General features: G+C 47.5%; 1 protein-coding gene across 1 annotated transcript; it reads left to right on the forward strand.

The window, feature by feature from the left end:
* Positions 1-9448: 9448 nt before the first annotated feature.
* Positions 9449-11611, forward strand: LOC119396830 (uncharacterized). The gene has a single exon (XM_037664166.2). It carries the CDS (start codon positions 9602-9604, stop codon positions 11489-11491), a length of 1890 nt encoding a protein of 629 aa, XP_037520094.1. The 5' UTR covers positions 9449-9601; the 3' UTR covers positions 11492-11611.
* The last annotated feature ends 3155 nt before the right edge of the window (positions 11612-14766 follow it).

Genomic DNA, 14766 nt, shown 5'->3' on the forward strand with positions numbered 1-14766 from the left:
TATGCGTGAAAGGTTCGAAATACGAAGGCGAAGCCCACCATTGGCATCAGGGGCGTAGGCAGAAATTTTTTTCGGGGGGGGGGGGGGCACCTCCTTGATCTGTAGTGGGGACGAGCAGGCAGATGTGGTCGAGTGTCATTTTCTGCTCTGTATGCTATGGCAAAAAAAAAATTTCGGCGGGGGGGGGGGGCACGGGCCCGGTGTGCCCTAACGTGGCTACGCCCCTGTTTGGCATGCTTGCTGGTCTGACATGCCAAAGCAGGTAAACTTGTCGTGAATTGAAGCAGCAAAAAGAAGGCGTATAGTAACAAATGACAGCGGTTCTAAAAATTTCTGGACCTGATCTATCGAGTGCGGAACACTTCAGTCACTTTCACCACAGTACATTTGTGTCATGCAAAAAGAAAATGTGCACTAAGATCTGCACGGGAGACTCAAATTTTGAGCGATCCCGCCGATTGTGCGAACACAGCCACAGATCTCCAATCAACGCCACCGCGAGAAGGGAACCATATATATAACGACAAAGGGCGGCACTGCTAAATTACTCTGGCCCTGATCTCTCGCGTCAGGACACACTTCAGTCACTTTCACCGCAGTGCATTAATGCCGTGCAAAAAAAAAAAATAAATAAAAAGCACTGAGATTGGCGAGGCGCTACTTTAGCTGTTTCTGTAAAGTTTTCAGACGTTGATGATCATACAAGTACTCGTAATTATACGGCGCTTGCAAGTGTATCTAAGTGACAAAGTGTGCTGTGTCCAGTGACAACTAGTAGTGACAACTAGTAGTAGTGACAACTACAGGTTTTCCCGCTCAATTTAATCCAAGCGCCAGCCAAATTAATCTAGGCGCCAGTCAATTTAATCCAGCCGCCACTCAAATTAATCCAGGTGCCATTCATTTTAATCCAAGTGCCACTGAAATTAATCCAACCGCCAGCCGATTTAATCCAGACGCCAGCAAATTTAATCCTGACGACATCGTGACTTCAAAGCGACCCAGAATTTTCGGGAACGCGTGGAGTGAATAGCTTCGGAGTGAATTTAAGAGGAAATATTATCAAGATGCGTAGAATAAACAATGAATGAGTCACTAGTGACACAATGTGACTCGCGCGACTTCATCACGCCTATCACCCGCGTACGCACTATTCACACCTTCGACATGCATATCAAAGGAAAGGCCGTCCACACAGTAATAACTTGATGCCTATTGCCCAGGCCAATGATCTGATCACTAGTGACTCAGGTGACGTCATCACGCATATCACCCACGCACGCGCTGTCTTAACCTTCCGTCATGCATATCAAACGAAACGTCTTTGAGAGAGTAATGACTTGAACCCTGTCACTTGGTCTAGTGATGTGATCACTAGTGACTCGCGTGACGTCATCACGCCTAACACCCACGCAAGCACTCTCTAACCTGCCTTCATGCATACCAAACGAAACGCCTTTGAGAAGGTAATAACTTGAACGCTGTTACTCGGCTTAGTGACCTGATCACTAATGACTCGCGTGACGTTATCACGCCTAACACCCACGCAAGCACTCTCTAACCTGCCTTCATGCATATCAAACGAAACGTCGTTGAGAGGGTAATAACTTGAACGCCGTCACTCGGCCTAGTGACCTGATCACTAGTCGACTCGCGTGACGTCATCACGCCTGAGCACCCCCGCAAGCACGTCTCAACCTGCATTCATAGCATAGTCAAACGAAACGTCTTCGAGAGGGTAATAACTTGAACGCTGTCACTTGGCCTAGTGACGTGATCACTAGTGACTCGCGTGACGTCATCACGCCTGACAACCACGCACGCGCTGTCCTAACCTGTCTTCCTGCATATCAAACGAAACGTCTTTGAGAGGGTAATAACTTCAACGCTGTCACTCGGCCTAGTGACCGGATCACTAGTGACTCGCGTGACGTCATCACGCATTTGAGCCACGCACACGCAGTACAAACCTGTCTTCACACATATCAAACGAAACGTCTTCGAGAGGGCAATAACTTGAACGCCGTCACTTGGCCTAGTGACGTGATCCCTAGTGACTCGCGTGACGTCATCACGCCTGACAACCACGCACGCGCTGTCCTAACCTGTCTTCCTGCATATCAAACGAAACGTCTTTGAGAGGGTAATAACTTGAACGCCGTCACTCGGCCTAGTGATGTGAGCACAAGTGACTCGCGTGACGTCATCACGCATTTGAGCCACGCACACGCATTACAAACCTGTCTTCATACATATCAAACGAAACGTCTTCGAGAGGGCAATAACTTGAACGCCGTCACTTGGCCTAGTGACGTGATCACTAGTGACTCGCGTGACGTCATCACGCCTAACACCCACGCACGCGCTGTCCTAACCTGTCTTCATGCATATCAAACGAAACGTCTTTGAGAGGGTAATAACTTGAACGCCATCACTCGGCCTAGTGATGCGACCACTAGTGACTCGCGTGACGTCATCACGCCTGACACCCACGCAAGCACTCTCTAACCTGCATTCATGCATATCAAACGAAACGTCTTCGAGAGGGTAATAACTTGAACGCTGTCACTCGGCCTAGTGATGTGATCACTAGTGACTCGCGTGACGTCATCACGCATTTGAACCACGCACGCGCAGTACAAAACTGTCTTCATACATATCAAACGAAACGTCTTTGAGAGGGTAATAACTTCAACGCTGTCACTCGGCCTAGTGACCGGATCACTAGTGACTCGCGTGACGTCATCACGCATTTGAGCCACGCACACGCAGTACAAACCTGTCTTCACACATATCAAACGAAACGTCTTCGAGAGGGCAATAACTTGAACGCCGTCACTTGGCCTAGTGACGTGATCACTAGTGACTCGCGTGACGTCATCACGCCTAACACCCACGCAAGCAATCTCTAACCTGCAGTCATGCATATCAAACGAAACGTCTTCGAGAGGGTAATAACTTGAAGGCCGTCGCAGGCAGCGTCTGCTAGTACAAAACTGACTGCTCGCGCTGCACAGCCGTTCACCGGCCAACCCGTATATGTAGGCACCGGATCGCGCGTTTCGAATTCAGTCAAGGGCGTCTCTACGTGGCTTTTGCTTGACTTGATGCTTTTCTTGACTCGAGTAGATGCGATGGAAGCAACAGTACCTTCAACCAGTAGTGGGGTACAAACCAACATCAGCGTCCCACCACTCGTTGAAGGCAACGCTTCTTCTTCATTCAATAAATAAGAATAATAAAGGCGAAATAACAATTAAGCATCTCCAAACCATACTCAATTACGCAACATTCACCCGATACCGTCACCACTATGCGACGCATTTACTCCAGCTCGTCGTGTGGGAAGATGTGGGCAGCTTTCTTGTTGCTTCTCGTATTTCGAAGTATGCCTTGGAAACGCGGGCAGCCAGGCCGCACTACAGTGAACGAACAGGCGTTCACCACCAAACAGGCACGCTTATTCCAAGCACACTAACCTATAAGAAACGGCGTGGCGTAGAAGGTAGAAAGAAAGGCACGAGTCAGGCACAGCGTTCAACGGCGCATCAGCAAATTGTCACCTGCAATTAGCAATAGTATGTATCTCAAGTACGAGGACTGCTCTCTATTACAACGGATTTGTTTCACAGGATAACCAGATGAAATATATTTGAGCCGAAGGAGTGGTTGACAAATCCTTTTGTAGCATGTTTTGAAACAGGCAGACCGTGCGTCTTATGCTTGATTATGTATATACAGTGTTATGACTTACCTGGCATGTTATCCCAATGCCGAAGCAAAGATGATGCCCGGTTAAAACACCCACCCGACCTTAAGAAACAATCGTTGTTCGAGCTTGTTAAATCGGTTATGAAATGGGTGATGAAAGAGAACCGGGGCAAGTCCGTGGAAAACGAAATTTATCATTATACAGGCAAAGCAGTTTTCATAAACACGCAGCCGTACTTGCGCTGCTGAACAGTGTTTTACATATCAAGGCACTCGGGGGCAGCTTGTACGAAAGTGTAATTGTGCCTATCATAAGCGGCACAGTCCACACGCTGGATGTGCTTCATAGAGCGCGCCGCGGCCTCAACCAGCAGAGCACGACGATGTTCTTTCTTGGAGATCCCTCCCGGGAATCGTGAGGAGATCATCCCTCCGCTCGCTTAGAAAGCCCTTCACACCTGCCTTGAACTTTGAGAAAAGCTCCTCAATTGGATTGAAGAATGGGCTGTATGGCGGTAGCCACTTGACTGTGTGGTCGCTTGCCGCGAGGACAGCCTGTTCGGCGCGGTGGTCGCTGGTGCGTTGTCAAACAGGAACACTGCCTGTATTCCCGGTTCATGCTGAGAAACTTTTCTCGACACTTCTGAGAGAAAGTCGTTGAAGACAGCCCAGTGGACCTTGTCCGCAATTGTTCAATGGACAAGGCCGTTCGCCGACATGCAGGCTATAACATTTACATTCGCCCCCTTCGCGCTAGTTGACAAACGGCACGCTGGAGCACCTCGTTTCGCCTTTCCGAAACTGCGCGAGCACCATACGTTGAAGTTGGTCTCGTCGATGTAGCATCGTGTTAGCGTAGTTCCCTCGCTCTGAAGCCACTGGGCATATCGGCGCCGCAGCTGCTTCACGTCGGCGCGATTTCGATCTACTGGCCTCTGGGTCGGCAGCTTCACCGAATAACCATGGCCATCGAGAAGCCGATCAATCGTCGGCGTGCTCACTTCAATATTAGGCATCTCTTCCTTGAGGACCCTCTTTATTTGTTCCAGCGTGAAGGATGGATTTTCCTGTACGATTTGTTGCAGGGCGTCCACCACGTCCGGTCCAAACTTCGACGAACCACCACGTGTTTTGCTGTGTCACGGTCAGTAGCGGCAATAGAACGCACGGTCTTTATATTGATCCCCAGTGTTTCGGAGAGCAATTTTAAATCACCTCTGCGCCTGTGAACATCTATTATCCGGCAACGATCTACAGGGGAAACGCGAGCGTACTTTTTCTTCTGTTCATCAGGTGCCTTCCGCGGCCTTCCGGAGCGTCGAGTGTCTCGGTCTTCCATAGCACCAGTGGTCTCAGCGCAAATTTTCACTTATTCCAAGGCCTGCAAAAGCGCTCACATAACGATGTCACCAGCAGAAACTTGGAACTACGCCGGCTTGTCGCTCGCGTCGCACCACGTCGTCCCGTCGTCTGCGTGAAACAGACTCGCCGAAAACAGTTGCGACACACTGTCGTATGCTTCAGTTTGATTTAAAGCAATTGCTTCGAATCATAAATAACCAGCATTATGGTATTCTCGCAGAATGTAAAACGTATTTAAAACGCATTTTCAATTCTCAATTTTCGTTCTACAATGCAGACGACAATCACTCGAAATAGTGAATTGAAGATACGTTTTACAATCTTACAAGATGCGTTTTACAGCGTTGAAGTTATTACCCTCTCAAAGACGTTTCGTTCGATATGCATGAAGAGAGGTTAGAGAGTGCCTGCGTGGGTGTTAGGCGTGATGACGTCACGTGAGTCACTAGTGATCACGTCACTAGGCCGAGTGACAGCGTTCAAGTTATTAACCTCTCAAAGACGTTTCGTTTGATATGTATGAAGACAGTTTTGTACTGCGTGTGCGTGGCTCAAATGCGTGATGACGTCACGCGAGTCACTAGTGATCACATCACTAGGCCGAGTGACAGCGTTCAAGTTATTACCCTCTCGAAGACGTTTCGTTTGATATGCATGAATGCAGGTTAGAGAGTGCTTGCGTGGGTGTCAGGCGTGATGACGTCACGCGAGTCACTAGTGGTCGCATCACTAGGCCGAGTGACGGCGTTCAAGTTATTACCCTCTCAAAGACGTTTCGTTTGATATGCATGAAGACAGGTTAGGACAGCGCGTGCGTGGGTGTTAGGCGTGATGACGTCACGCGAGTCACTAGTGATCACGTCACTAGGCTAAGTGACGGCATTCAAGTTATTGCCCTCTCGAAGACGTTTCGTTTGATATGTGTGAAGACAGGTTTGTACTGCGTGTGCGTGGCTCAAATGCGTGATGACGTCACGCGAGTCGCTAGTGATCACGTCACTAGGCCGAGTGACAGCGTTCAAGTTATTACCCTCTCGAAGACGTTTCGTTTGATATGTATGAAGACAGTTTTGTACTGCGCGTGCGTGGCTCAAATGCGTGATGACGTCACGCGAGTCGCTAGTGATCACGTCACTAGGCCGAGTGACAGCGTTCAAGTTATTACCCTCTCGAAGACGTTTCGTTTGATATGTATGAAGACAGTTTTGTACTGCGCGTGCGTGGCTCAAATGCGTGATGACGTCACGCGAGTCACTAGTGATCACATCACTAGGCCGAGTGACAGCGTTCAAGTTATTACCCTCTCGAAGACGTTTCGTTTGATATGCATGAATGCAGGTTAGAGAGTGCTTGCGTGGGTGTCAGGCGTGATGACGTCACGCGAGTCACTAGTGGTCGCATCACTAGGCCGAGTGACGGCGTTCAAGTTATTACCCTCTCAAAGACGTTTCGTTCGATATGCATGAAGAGAGGTTAGAGAGTGCCTGCGTGGGTGTTAGGCGTGATGACGTCACATGAGTCACTAGTGATCACGTCACTAGGCCGAGTGACAGCGTTCAAGTTATTACCCTCTCAAAGACGTTTCGTTTGATATGTATAAAGACAGTTTTGTACTTCGCGTGCGTGGCTCAAATACGTGATGACGTCACGCGAGTCACTAGTCATCACATCACTAGGCCGAGTGACAGAGTTCAAGTTATTACCCTCTCGAAGACGTTTCGTTTGATATGCATGAATGCAGGTTAGAGAGTGCTTGCGTGGGTGTCAGGCGTGATGACGTCACGCGAGTCACTAGTGATCACGTCACTATGCCAAGTGACGGCGTTCAAGTTATTGCCCTCTCGAAGACGTTTCGTTTGATATGTATGAAGACAGGTTTGTAATGCGTGTGCGTGGCTCAAATGCGTGATGACGTCACGCGAGTCACTAGTCATCACATCACTAGGCCGAGTGACAGAGTTCAAGTTATTACCCTCTCGAAGACGTTTCGTTTGATATGCATGAATGCAGGTTAGAGAGTGCTTGCGTGGGTGTCAGGCGTGATGACGTCACGCGAGTCACTAGTGATCACGTCACTATGCCAAGTGACGGCGTTCAAGTTATAGCCCTCTCGAAGACGTTTCGTTTGATATGTATGAAGACAGGTTTGTAATGCGTGTGCGTGGCTCAAATGCGTGATGACGTCACGCGAGTCACTAGTGATCACATCACTAGGCCGAGTGACAGCGTTCAAGTTATTACCCTCTCAAAGACGTTTCGTTTGATATGCATGAAGACAGGTTAGGACAGCGCGTGCGTGGTTGTCAGGCGTGGTGACGTCACGCGAGTCACTAGTGATCACGTCACTAGGCCAAGTGACGGCGTTCAAGTTATTACCCTCTCAAAGACGTTTCGTTTGATATGTATGAAGACAGGTTAGGACAGCGCGTGCGTGGTTGTCAGGCGTGATGACGTCACGCGAGTCACTAGTGATCACGTCACTAGGCCGAGTGACAGCGTTCAAGTTATTACCCTCTCGAAGACGTTTCGTTTGACATGCATGAATGCAGGTTAGAGAGTGCTTGCGGGGGTGTCAGGCGTGATGACGTCACGCGAGTCGCTAGTGATCAGGTCACTAGGCCGAGTGACGGCGTTCAAGTTATTACCCTCTCAACGACGTTTCGTTTGATATGCATGAAGGCAGGTTAGAGAGTGCTTGCGTGGGTGTTAGGCGTGATAACGTCACGCGAGTCATTAGTGATCAGGTCACTAAGCCGAGTAACAGCGTTCAAGTTATTACCTTCTCAAAGGCGTTTCGTTTGGTATGCATGAAGGCAGGTTAGAGAGTGATTGCGTGGGTGTTAGGCGTGATGACGTCACGCGAGTCACTAGTGATCACATCACTAGACCAAGTGACAGGGTTCAAGTCATTACTCTCTCAAAGACGTTTCGTTTGATATGCATGACGGAAGGTTAAGACAGCGCGTGCGTGGGTGATATGCGTGATGACGTCACCTGAGTCACTAGTGATCAGATCATTGGCCTGGGCAATAGGTATCAAGTTATTACTGTGTGGACGGCCTTTCCTTTGATATGCATGTCGAAGGTGTGAATAGTGCGTACGCGGGTGATAGGCGTGATGAAGTCGCGCGAGTCACATTGTGTCACTAGTGACTCATTCATTGTTTATTCTACGCATCTTGATAATATTTCCTCTTAAATTCACTCCGAAGCTATTCACTCCACGCGTTCCCGAAAATTCTGGGTCGCTTTGAAGTCACGATGTCGTCAGGATTAAATTCGCTGGCGTCTGGATTAAATCGGCTGGCGGTTGGATTAATTTCAGTGGCACTTGGATTAAAATGAATGGCACCTGGATTAATTTGAGTGGCGGCTGGATTAAATTGACTGGCGCCTAGATTAATTTGGCTGGCGCTTGGATTAAATTGAGCGGGAAAACCTGTAGTAGTGCTTGACACAAGTGTACTGCGGCGAAAGTGGCTTACGCGTTGCGTACTCAATGGATCAAGGCAAAAAAATTTTATGCACGCTGTCATTTGTTATTATTGTTTTCTTTTCGCGGTGGCGTTAGCGTTCTTTTACGGGTGATTTATGGCCGCACCCATTCAGAAGGATTGCTCAAAATTCGAGTCTCCCATGCAAATGTTAGTGCACTTTTTCACATGACACAAACGTACTGTGGTGAAAGTGACTTAAGTGTTCCGCACGCGATAGATCAGGTTCACGAAATTTTAGAGCCGCTGTCATTTGTTATCATTATACGCCTTCGTTTTGCTGCTAACAAGTTTATCTGCGGCTGATATCAATACTGGCATATGTCAAAACATTGGAGTCTTTCACGCATACGCGTCTTCAATATTCGCGAGACAAGCGAGACAAGCTGTCGTCAAGGGAGCTCGAGCGTTGGCAAATCGAAGTCTCTATGGGGTGGGTTCAGTTCCCTCTGAGGGCATTAACAGTGCCTGTTCTGTGGACCAGACCACCGAATGAACCCTCGCAATTTGTGACAGAAAACCGTCGTCAAGAGAGGTGGGCTGCTTGGGCTACAGAACATTTCTGCACAGCTCACAGCGCGCAAGTTTATTGAGTGGTCCACAAAATAAAGCTGCACTTTATTCTGTGGTCTGGTCCACAGAATAAAGCTGCACTCTATTCTGTGGTCTGGACCACAGAATAGTCACTGCGTTTATATATCGCTGCTTACTGCAATATTTATACAGCTACCGCAGAGTTAGTAGAAGCAACCTCGCAACAGCGTAACACCACGTAACAGTGTGCTTCGGACACCGTGATTTCGGATAATCGAGCTTGTGTTTCGGATATGTGTTTTTCTTTGTTACATGAGCCTCAAGCCAAATCCGAATCCGTATGGGCGCAAACACGACTCACGCAGCGCCAGACCATGTGCTTAACTGGTAGTTCTGGCACCAAACGTTGATTATGATGGCAGACTTTACAATGTACGCGATAACAAGACGTCCGCGCACGTAGAACTCTGAAGCACCGTGGTCACGGTCTGAGGTGCGCGATGCATGCCACGATGTTTAAGACCGCGCGGTTCGCGAGCGCTATGTGCTGGATGTGCGAGTGTTTGGTGTTCCGGCGAGCGCTGCACGGCAAAATTTATCGTGAGCTGGAAAACGAGCACTTTCACGAAGTTCTGGAAAGTCGGCCCGAACTGAAGCACAGTGTTTTGAGGCAACCAAACAAGGAAAACATGCACAAACTGCTTGATGCTGCCGTCCCTGGGGTAGACGACTCCGTACGTCGATTCGTTGAGCTTTCCGTGCACACGGACGAACACAGCTCATGCATCGAAGATAGGAAACACAAACCAATTATAGAGGGTGTCGTTGTTAGCTTGCCTGCGACATCTGACGATGCCTTAACGTGTGCCCTTGCAGGCCTTTGCTTGTGGCCACAGACGGCGGCGACCACAACTCCGCATTTCAAGCACCTATGGAACGCGCTCGACAGCGAATGCAGCGCACGATGTCCTCGATGGGACAAGCACCGTCAGCTTCTGCTGGCAGACTGTTTCTATCATCTGCGGCTCAGCAGGATTTCTAGGTACAACAGAACCATGCTTACTATTGCCGGCCGCTCTATCGACAAGCTCACGCCCCGCGAGCTGATTCAGTACTTGTTCTACACGAATTTGCAGCGTCGAATGGTGCGAAACATCAAGCCAATCGTCGAAGAAAGGCTTCTGTCGAGTTTTGACGTGCTCACAGTTGCTGAAGTCGGATTGGCCTGTCAAAGCTTTTTCAAGTCGCAGGAAATAATCGAGGACAAACGGCTGATGGCACGCGTCGTGAAATTGTTGGAAGAAAATGCAGTGAAGGCAGATAGTGTTACCATTGGTGCATTAGCTAAAGCACTTCGTTATAGCCGGACTGTTCATGACACATCTGCGTGGGTGAAGGCTCTGACAGCCTGCGAGCCTGGGGTAGCCAGGTGGGCTCCATCCACAGTGGCGCATGTAACGACACTGGCAACCGCACTTAAGAGTTACCATCCCGTTCTCCTGGATACTGCTTTACAGCACCTAATGGAACAGATAAAAACCATTCGGTTGAAGGAGATCGCAAGAACACTGAAAGCTGTAGCACTGTTCAACCATAACCCCGAAGAATTCAACTACAAATCAGTTTTACGCGAGCTGTCAAGATCATGTAGGAGGCCAGAAATTGAAAATCATCATCACATGTTTGTGTCGGCATTGTGGTATCTGGCAGTTGTTGGTGTATACTCTGCCGATTTGCTGCGACTGGCATTAAATGACGATCGTGTGTACGGGAGTCAGAAGCACAAGGATGTTAGCTTTCATGCGGAGGCACTCCAGAGCTCGGTGCAGGTTGAACTGCCCTGCTACACCGGACCGTTCCTAAGTCCTCACGTTCTCAAGAGCTTACAGACCGAACACCATGTTGTTGGGCGTGACATTGACGAAGGAACAAAAGGGTTGCACCACAGGGAGCAGGTTACGCTAGAAGTTGTGAATCGGCTGCGGATGCGGTTTGGCGATGTGTGTACTGTCAAGCGTGCACTACCACACCATCACTACCCCGACATCTTGTTTTGTGTTGAACAGGAGGGAGGGTTGAAACTGTCAAGGTGTGAATTGGAGCTCATGAGTGGTGCATGGCGTCCGGTCAAAACTGGCACAAAAGCTGCATGCGCTGTAGTTGTGCATGGGCCAGGATCGTACTGCGCCAACACGAACAAGCTCTTGGGAATAGAGACCATGAAGTTGCGTCAGTTGCAACACGTGGGATTTAAGGTAATAGAAATGCCCCATTTCCTGCCATCACAAATGTCAAAGGTTGCATTTGACTGCTGGCTCGAGCAACAGTTACGGGCTCAACTCACAACTGTAGAAATTTTGAATTCTTGTACAATAAAAGGAGCTTCATAAGCCATGCCATGCAAATGAGGTAGTTAGCATCTATTTTTTTAGTAACGTCGTGCCATTATGAGGCTGCAGCAAGGCTGTGTCGAGCATGCACCTGAGGTCTAAAAAAAAATTATATACCCAGCTATTCATTCTAAAAAGACGGGGCGTGCAAACACGGACACGAGAAAGAAGTCGGGACACCACAAACGCTGTAATGAGAGAGATAACAACCATAGTTGTTGCATTGTTGTTGCTCACCCAGCTACTTTGTTGAAGGCCTTCAAGGTGTTCCATCTATAGTTACTACAAACTAAAAAGTGTATTGTTGGCTTGAAAGAAGAAAAAAAAAGCTTATTCGTAATGGCATACATTGCTTTGTCTCATGGGCACACACACCTAGCAGTGTACTAAAAAATTTCTAGTGTTTGTGCACCACGATCACAGGCTAATTCGCCCACACTTTTCGAACTTGGTGAACACTTCCACCTTCTGCATTTTTGGAACGTTCCACAATATAGTGCCTGCACTTGCAATTTGGCTCATGTGCAAAGATTTTGTACCAACTTTTGTTCGCGGCATTTCCCAACAGCATTCTGTGAAAGCAGTTGCATGTTGCAATGCGTTACTCATGGTGCAGATTTTCAACAAGTTTGCAGCATTCTCTGATGGCAGTATTCCTCAAAAGTGCTTGCATGCCCCTATTTGATTCCCATGGTGCACCCATGTGAATCTACTGTCATCTACACGCTTGTAGCATGAAGGTACAAAGGGAACCCATTAGGATTTCTTGGAAAGCTTCCTGGTTGACGAAAAGTTTGACCTGGTCCAGAATTTGAGCTTAGGACCAACACCTTTTTGGAGCAATCTTTTTACTTGCTTAGCCAGGTTTTGTAAAGGTTCTGTTGACAGCATCCCTTGAACTTGTCACCTGGGTGCTCTTCTGCACGAGTACAGAAATGAGACGGCCCTGCTGTGAATTACCAAGAGCAAACGATAATGAACCCGTGAAAACTGCTACGTGTCTGTAACTGTTGTTGCTGCTCACAATTTTATACAGAAAAGATGTCTCAAACACACTGCTCCTTAAAGTACTTGTAACAACTATTAGAAGTGTTCTATTGAAGAGTACACTTCAATGCATTAAATAATGAACAATTACCTCAAGAAACACCTTTTACCTGCCATTTGCAAGCTATTAGGTAATTTTTGAGGGGGCCCTGCGACATGCCTTCTATAGCAGTGGTGCGTGCATAGTATTGAATAGTGAAATTAATGAAAGTTGCAAAAATTGTCATTGTGTGTTGCTGCAGTCGGAGTACGTGGTGGTTTCTTCATTCAAATAAAATGGTAACTATTTTCTTGGTAATCCAACTTGCACAGCAATATCGCTGCATTCTACAGTACCAGAAGGAACAATGAAAAGGACAATCTTAATTTGTGTTGGCGGCGTCGCTGGTTGTGAGTGAGAAATCAGCGTTGTCCGCGAGCAAAAATTAGAGATTGATGCAAATGAAGAAATATTAAACACATTTATTTAAGTGGGAATCGAACCCAGCACTTCTGCATAGCAAGCAGGTGTTCTACCACAGAGCCACGCCCACGCTCGGTATTGTTTAAGAAAAAAACGCTATACGAATGGTATATAGTAGGGGTGTGCAAATATTTAAGTTTCGAATTCGAATCGAATAGTTCCTAATCGAAGACTTTCGAATAGCTAGTACTCGAAGTTTCGAATAATTCGACAGGACGAATATCTATAATGCGACAAAGGCCAATGGTGCAACTTAGTTAGGGTAGGGTGGCTAAAACTAACGGTAACGTCACCATTCGTTAAACTTTCACTGATATCCTGGTTCAAAAGCGAGTGCATGTTGATCTTAAAGTAGATTATTTCATTTCCGCACGTAGAAAAACACATCAGAAAACTGTCAAGTCCTTTACAACTTTCCTCCGGAAACGAATGCACGGACTTCTTGCATAGTTCGGTCGCATATGCCGCAAGCACCATAAAACGACGTGGCTTTGGCCTGCGAAACCCTCGGTGATTGACTTGGCATGTTAAAATTTGTTCAAGCTGGGCAGTCGCCACTGCTGCACCGCACCACTGGTACAGAAACTCCCATCTTTCCGGCGCGCAGTTAAAACGCTGCTGTGAATGGGCGCGTGATAACTCTTGGCTTCGGAGCACCCATGGCGATGAAGCACAACATTACCGTTGTCGGATGAGCCTTATGCTCGACCATGGGGAAGAAAACTAGCTACTGTACCCCCCTCTATTAGCCGTTGGGAGGTGAAAAGTGGCGCTGCTGACTGGAATGGCGGCTCTTCTATCAACATGCTTGTGCGCCCATAAAAGCTGAAACAAAAGCCACTCCCGAACAAGTGCGTAAGGAAACTGTCAGCACGCCGTAGCATCCCTGATTTTTCCTTTGTCTTGCCGTAACTAGCGGTACACATTTCATGTAAATATACTATTCGATATTTTTGGCTACTATTCAGCACTATTTGATTCAAGATGAAATTTCACTATTCGCACACCCCTAGTATGTAGTGCGAGAAATGCATCAAAACAAAAGCGTGGCAGAAGCATAGTATCACACAAGGCGTCAGAACGTGTGAATTGCACGAGTGGTTGGTTCAAGGCTCACAGGCATAGTTACCATCATCTGCAGCAACAGTATCAACAAGGTGTGCGCGTTGCCGTACGGACATAGTGGGTACTTCTCGAATTTGCAAAAGGAAGAATTGTGTCGTACTGGGCACTTTGCAACTGTACTTGCAGTAGGCATTCTCGGATAGCTTTCAATAGCAAATTTAAATGTGCACAGATGTTTTTCTTGTGGCGCGGTTAACCTCTTAAGTGCCGATTAAATTTCGAAAAATTGCTCTAGATTTGCCAAATTCTTTTTATGACTTGAAATGCTTCAGTAATATGTTCAAAACAGAAAAACTTGCCAGAATGTTTTACAGCTTATAAAAATGCTTTATTCTTCATATTTCGCACCATCATGTAATACCCAGGCCCGTAGCCAGGAATTTTTTTTGGGGGGGGGGGGGGGGAGACTTACTTGCTGAAGGCCTTGAAAAACACATTTTCATTATTTTCGGTAAGACACACACCTCCATAAGAATATTGGGAGGGGGTCCTAGACAGACTCTTGAAACATTGCTGAAAAGCCATGATGAGCACAGCCCGTCATAAGCAAAAAAGTGACAATTTCTCATGAGGAGCTCAGCTGATCATAAGCAGTTAAGGTGTCTACCGAGAAACTTAGCCAGGCTAGCAATTGAAAAGG

Source organism: Rhipicephalus sanguineus, chromosome 6 (assembly GCF_013339695.2).
Source record: "Rhipicephalus sanguineus isolate Rsan-2018 chromosome 6, BIME_Rsan_1.4, whole genome shotgun sequence".
NCBI lineage: Eukaryota > Metazoa > Arthropoda > Arachnida > Ixodida > Ixodidae > Rhipicephalus > Rhipicephalus sanguineus.

Coding starts and splice junctions, on each gene's coding strand:
- LOC119396830 (XM_037664166.2), top strand. CDS start 9,602: ATGCATGCCACGATGTTTAAGACCGCGCGGTTCGCGAGCGCTATGTGC.